At 37.2% G+C, this 6,944-nt stretch overlaps 1 protein-coding gene across 2 annotated transcripts; it reads left to right on the top strand.

Moving 5' to 3' along the window:
• Positions 1-281: 281 nt before the first annotated feature.
• LOC122729352 (60S ribosomal protein L10-like) lies at positions 282-926 on the top strand. Of its 2 annotated transcripts, XM_043968194.1 has the most exons (2): positions 282-390; positions 472-926. In XM_043968194.1, the coding sequence occupies exons 1-2, from the start codon at positions 282-284 to the stop codon at positions 924-926; spliced, it is 564 nt and encodes a 187-aa protein (XP_043824129.1). The 2 variants fall into 2 exon arrangements, with proteins under 2 accessions (XP_043824129.1, XP_043824128.1); XM_043968193.1 differs by having other exon boundaries at positions 282-926.
• The last annotated feature ends 6,018 nt before the right edge of the window (positions 927-6,944 follow it).

The following is a 6,944-nucleotide window of genomic DNA, read 5'->3' as shown; positions in this document are numbered from 1 at the left end:
CATGATTTCATTCTTGACATCTGACCTCTCAAGTCAGATTCCTCAGAATCATTTCTTTAATAGAAATTATCGGCACTGAGGACCACGCCCCGAGGCCGAGCGCGCAGGCTCAGTGGGCTGACTTCTCTATGGTTAGGCGGAAGTTCCAGAGCGTCAGAACACTGGGACCGGGAACTCTATGGTCGGGTGGGATGGAGACAGGCGTCCTATAAAAGTCCTACGCAGCTGGTGAGAAGTCCTTTTCCTTGCCGCGAGACCCTTCCCCTGCTGGCGCCGGCGCCATGGGCCGTCGTCCCGCCCGCTGTTATAGGTACTGTAAAAATAAGCCATACCCAAAGTCTCGTTTCTGCAGGGGAGTTCCTGATGCCAAGATCCGAATCTTCGATCTTGGTAGAAAGAAAGCCAAAGTGGATGAATTTCCACTGTGTGGCCATATGGTGTCAGATGAATACGAGCAGCTGTCATCGGAAGCTCTGGAGGCCGCTCGGATTTGTGCCAACAAGTACATGGTGAAGAGTTGTGGCAAGGATGGTTTTCATATCCGTGTGCGCCTGCATCCTTTTCACGTCATCCGTATTAATAAGATGTTGTCATGTGCTGGGGCTGATAGGCTCCAGACCGGCATGCGGGGCGCCTTTGGGAAGCCCCAGGGCACTGTAGCCCGTGTACACATTGGCCAAGTTATCATGTCCATTCGAACCAAGGTCCAGAATAAAGAACATGTGATTGAAGCTTTGCGGAGAGCCAAGTTCAAGTTCCCTGGCCGCCAGAAGATCCACATCTCCAAGAAGTGGGGTTTCACCAAGTTCAATGCTGATCAGTTAGAGGATATGATAGCTGAGAAGCGTCTCATTCCTGATGGCTGTGGGGTTAAGTACATCCCCAGCCGGGGCCCCTTAGACAAGTGGCGAGCACTTCACTCGTGAGAAGTGTTGTGCTGTGGCAATCAACTTTTCGCAGGCTTATGCCTAAATAAACCAGATAACTGATAAAAAAAATAAAATTATCTTGTTTATTGTGAACTTGACAATCATCAACATGCAGAATATTTTAAGAAAAAAAAGTATCCTCTGTAGAACCTGGTAAAGTAGGAAGTTGTTATGCATACTATGAATTTTGTGCATCTTGATGATCATGGAGCAGAGGAGAGAGAAGGTACCAGTTTGAAGGAGAACAGGGTTAGAGGAAACTGTTTTTAAAGACTAAAGAGATTTGGCTTTGTTTGTATCTTGTGGGGAAGGAGCCAGTGATGGGAAAAGAGACTAAATATAGAAGAGAGAATAGATATTTGATGGAACAGAGTCTCTTCAAAGTGGCAGAAAGAGATGGAACCATTTGCACAGGTAGAAGTTAGCCTTCAAAAGGAGGAGGGATACTTAATCTTTTGTAACTTCAGGAAAAACGATAAAACATAGGGGACTTTTGATACAGACAAGAGAGTTCAGGAAAAGATGGCCTTGTTTTTTTCAGTTAACTCATTAGTTGATAGTTAAGGACCTGGGTACTTAACAGTACAGAGAAATTTCAAAATATCTTCAGAATTGGATATTCAGGGAACTTGGATAAAGATTCAATAAGTCATTAAGATTCAAAGTGTTACAAAGCATAAGTGAAGGGGGGAAAGAGTCCAGTTGGGATTAGCTAACATGAATTTGTGGTGGGTATCATGAAATTAAGGAGAACAGCTTTTACACTTTATAGTGTTAGCGCAAATGTCTATTACTAATAACAATCTGAAATTTATATATTGCTTTTGGGTTTTCAAAATTCTTCACATACTTAAAAAGTTCTTCTTTATATCAACCCTGTGAAGGAGCACATATGGGTGTTATCCCCATTGTATAGATGGAAAGAACTGAAACCTAAAAAAGGACATATGATTTGCCCATAGTCATATATCTAGTATGTGCCTTAGATGAGATTCATTCTCTTGCATCCAATAAAACATTGGAGTAATAGTAGCAGCAGCAACAACAGGAAGAGCTGATATTTATACAGTACTTTAAATTTTGCAAAGCACTTTTCACAGCTTATAACAATTCTCTGAAACAGGTGCTGTAAGTGTTATTTGCATTTTACAGAGGAAACTGTAATTCTGTGAGGTTAAATCACTTGTTTGTGGTTACACAACTACAGTTGTGAAATCTGACCCAAGATCCAACACTACAGCATTCCACAAAAGGTATAACTCAAGCTCTGAAGAAATACAGGTAACTGTGATTTCATATTAGAGTCTAGAAAACTGGCCTCAAAGAGAAACTCTTCCTTTGATCCCAGCTCTCTCCAGGGCCAGGTTTGGTCAATCTCTTTTGTTCCTTCATAGCTTATTAGGAGTTATTTCTATAAAAATGATTTTATTCGGAATAACTATTTTTCATATTCATATCTATGCTTTGGGAGAAGGGCATGGAAAGTAGACTGCTTGAACTTGCAGAATGATCACCCTCAGCTTTACACAGATAAAAGAGGGCTGTTTTTCATACCACTGTTAGATTAATGGATTGATCCAGTCATGCCATTCCTTTCTTCAAAAGTCTTCAGTGGCTTATTATTGCCTATCAATTAAAGTATGTCTCCATTCCCAATACAGTCTGTTACCACCTTATTTTTTTCAGCTTTATGTCAAACTTCTATACTCCGGATTATGTACTCTAAGCTCCAACTACACTCTGTTCTTTACTGTCTCCTGAACATACCCTGGCTTTTCTATCTTCTGTGATGTTGTGCTTTAAGAACAAAGTTTTCTTTCTTTTTGTTTTTTTTGTGGGGCAATGAGGGCTAAGTGACTTGCCCAGGGTCACACAGCTAGTGTCAAGTGTCTGAGGCTGTATTTGAACTCAGGTTCTCCTGAATCCAGGGCTAATGCTCTCTCCAATGTGCCACCTAGCTGCCCCCAAAAGTTTTCTTTCTTAAACGTTTTTATTTATCTTATATTTTTACACCACCTTCATTTCTGAACATCTCTACCCTTTTATATACCGAGACATCCCTTGTAACAACAATAGTAATAATAAAGAAAAAAAAAAGCAAACCCAATTTGATTATACACGCATATACATATTTATCAAGGAAGAAAATAATATGAATTTTCATGTTACTTTCTCAGATCAAGGTTTAACATAATTAGTGTTCAGGTTTCTTTGTGTGTTTTTTCCATTTACATGGTTTCAGTCATATATGTAATTTCAATGGTTTTGTTCATTTCACTTGTGTCATTTCATATTTTACATCAGTATATGCATCCCTGAATTCCTTATGGTGCAGTAATATTCAACTATATTCATATCCCATAATTTGTTTAGGCATTCTTTAATCAATGATCATTATATTTTTTTACCATAACAAAAAAAGTATTGTTGTGACTATTTTCATGTAAATGGATCTTTCTTGTTTTTGTCCTCTTTGGAGTGTTTCTAAAAGTGGAATTTCTGGGTAAAAGGATATGTATAGTTTAATTCTAAAGTATAGAATTATTGGATTATTTCACAGCTGCACCAACAATGCATTAGTATGCTTGTTTTCCTGCAACAACTCCAACATTGACAATTTTTATATTTTTTCATATACCTGAGATGCCCTGCCTTCTTCTTATGTTTCAGCTGAATTAGTATATCTAATTTGTCATTTCCCACCTGGCTGCACTCTTTTGGACTTCTCCATTATGTTCCAGGAAACTCTTTATCCTGCAAGACCACTTTATCCTTCATCATGACCCTTATCCCTGAGGCTCCTCCCTCCTCTTATTAGAGAGTGTGGAGAACTCTCCTCCTAGAATCTCCATTTAAGGAGAGATCCCAGGTCAGGCATCTATTAATTTCTCATATATTTGGACTCCTTCAGATTTATCCACCAGGCACTAGTACTAGACATCATCTCTCCATTCTGCTCTTCTGCTTCCTTTTATTTGTTGACTTCCCTCATTGGATGGTAAGCTCTTTGCCTTTTATTTTGTATACCAGCACTTAATATAGTGCCTGGAACATAACAGGCACTTAATAAGTGTTTATTGATTGATTGCTCCAAAAGTCCAAATCAAATGTTTATCTCTTTTTTTCCAGGATTAAAAAAAATAAGTAATAAACATTTTTATTTATAATTTTAGGTTTCAGTTTTCATCCCTCCTTCCCTTCTTCCCCTCCCCGCTTCCTGAGGCAGTAAGCAATCAGATATAGGTTATACATGTACACTTCTATAAAATATTACCATATTAGTCATTTTGTATAAGAAAACATGAATAAAATTTTAAAAAATGAAAGAAAGTGAAAACAGCATGTTTCAGTCTGTGTTTCATCAATATCAGTTCTTTTTTTTGAGATGGATAGTATGTTTTTTTTGCTCATCCTTTGGGATTGTCTTGGATCATTGTATTGTTGAGAATAGTCAAGTCATTCATAGTTTTTCATAAAACAATGTTGCTATCTCTGTTCACAATGGTTTTTTTTTTTTGGTTCTGTTCACTTCACTATACATCAGTTCATACAAGTCTTTCCAGGCCTTTCTGAAATCATCCTGTTTGTCATTTCTTATAACACAATAATATTCCATCACCATCATATACCACAGCTTATTTATCCATTCCGCAATTGATGGGCATTCCTTTGATTTCCAATTCTTAGCCATCACAAAAAGAGCTGCTATAAATATTTTTGTACAAATAGGTATTTTTTTTTCTTTTTTGGGGATGTCTTTGGGATATAAATCTAGCAGTGGTATTGCTGGATCAAAAGAAGATATGGAGAGTAAAACAAAATGTAAAATAGATAATTTTGACTATATAAAATTAAAAAAATGTTTTGCATAAACAAAAATAATATAACCAACATTACAAGGGAAGCAGAAAACTGGGAAAGAACTTTTGAAACAGTTAACTCTGATAAAGGCCATATTTCTCAAATATATAGAGAGCTGAGTCAAATTTATAAAAATACAATTCATTCCTCAATTCATAAATGGTCAAAGGATAGTAACAAGCAGTTTTCAGACAAAGAAATCAAAGCTCTCTATAATCATGTGAAAAAATGCTCTAGATCAGTATCAGAGAAATGAAAATTAAAACATCTCTGAGGTATCACTTCACAACTATCAGAGTGGCAAATATAACAAAAACACAAAATGTTGTGTGTTGCATGGCATGTGAGAAAGCTGGGACACTACTCCACTGTTGGTGGAGTTGTGAAAAAGTCCAACCATTCTGGAGGGCAATTTGGAACTCTGCCCAAAGGGCTATGGAACTATACAAATGTTTATCCCTTAATGATGAACTCTTTCACCAACCTCCCCATCAATAAAGACCTATTTCACTATTATGCTGTAAGAAATGATGAAAGACAGAAAGACAGAAGACCCTAGAATCACTTCGATAAATTGATGCAGATTGAAATGAAAGCACCCAGGATAACAACCTTGAAAGACTTATGAATTATCATTAACAAAATGGCTAGCCAAACTTCAGAGGACTGCTAATGATGTGATACTCACCACTTGACAGAGAGATCATGAATGAAAGTCACATAATGCTTAAGTTTTAAATGGTCAATATGGGCATTTGTTTTGCTTGACTATGCATATTTCCTTCAAGTGTTTTGTTTTTCTTTTCTGTTTTATTTATTTTTTTTTATGTGGAGGGGGTTGAGATGGAGAGAAAATAATTGCTCATTAATTAAAAAAAATAAATCATATGGCAAAAATAATGGTCTTCCCCTCCTTCTAAAACTACTTTGCAGTGAAAGGGTAATGCATCAAAATCAAAAGATTTCTAGACTTGAAATTTGTAGAGCTGGTTCTAATCACCTCTCAGCTGGTTCTAATTGTCTTTAACTTGTATGTATGTATATACATGATCATATGTCTAAGTACTCAGGCTGAGTACCTTAGGCTGAGGTACTCAGAGCCTCAGCTCAGTTGTTTGTTGAGAGAAAGTATTCTTCCTTCATTAAAGGATCACCAAATGGAAATTGTCATCTAGTAATAATATAATAATTGTATTTATATAGTTCTTTAAGGTTTGCATATCCTTTATAATTATTATCCCATCTAATTATCACAATTTTGAGAGGTAGTTGCTGTTATAACCTCCATTTTATAGACAAGGAAACTGCTGAAGACAGAAGTTAAGTCACTTATGCAGGGACACAGCTATTAAGTACTTGAGGCATTGTTATCTATGTGACATATTGGTATTGTGAGAATTGGAATGATAACCCCTGCTAAGAGGGACATTGTGAGAATAAGGCCTGAGAAGAAAACACGTGACTTGGTGTCCGGAAGTGACCTTTCTGGGGTTTCGAAGGTCGGATTGGTGTCCGGAAGTTACATCTATAGAACTGCCTGTAGTCATGTCAATCAGTGCTACCAACCAATTATCTTGGAGCTGTGTGTGTAGAGGGCCATGCTTCCTGTTTCACAGGGGGCTTCTGGGGGAAGCGCTCTCTTTTCATCCAGACTTTGGTGCGGTGGCAGGACTTCATGTGGGCTGCTAGGAAAGGAAAGTTTTTCTCTCTGGCTATATGGAATAGATCTAAGCTAGGATTTTCCATGCTATAAGGAATCTGTTCTCAATCTCTCTCTCTTCACTAACTTCTAATACACTTTAAAAAATACTTAAAAGTCTAAACTCTTGCTGAATTGATCAGTAAATCTTAGCTAATTTCTTGCCCGCACTGGGGCCAGGTCAGGCTACGACATATTAGATTTTAAACATCACAGCTAGAATTTTAGGCTTTACAGTATCTATGTTAGGTACTTAATAGCTATCTGTCCCTTCACAAGTCATTTAACATCTGTCTGATGATCAGATAGAAAGAAGGCCACCATTCGACAGAGATTTATAAAAATATGTAAAATCATACTACAAATACTTCTGTTTATCAGTTCTTTTTCTGGAGGTGGATATCATCTTACTTCATAGGTCCTTTATAGTTGATTTGAGTATTTATAGCACTCAG

Source organism: Dromiciops gliroides, chromosome 5 (genome assembly GCF_019393635.1).
Source record: "Dromiciops gliroides isolate mDroGli1 chromosome 5, mDroGli1.pri, whole genome shotgun sequence".
In the NCBI taxonomy this organism is placed as follows: Eukaryota; Metazoa; Chordata; class Mammalia; order Microbiotheria; family Microbiotheriidae; genus Dromiciops; species Dromiciops gliroides.
This window is presented reverse-complemented; position numbering and strand designations above follow the sequence as displayed.

What these genes read in the sequence shown, in the direction of transcription:
- LOC122729352 (XM_043968193.1), top strand. Translation starts at nt 282, where the DNA reads ATGGGCCGTCGTCCCGCCCGCTGTTATAGGTACTGTAAAAATAAGCCA.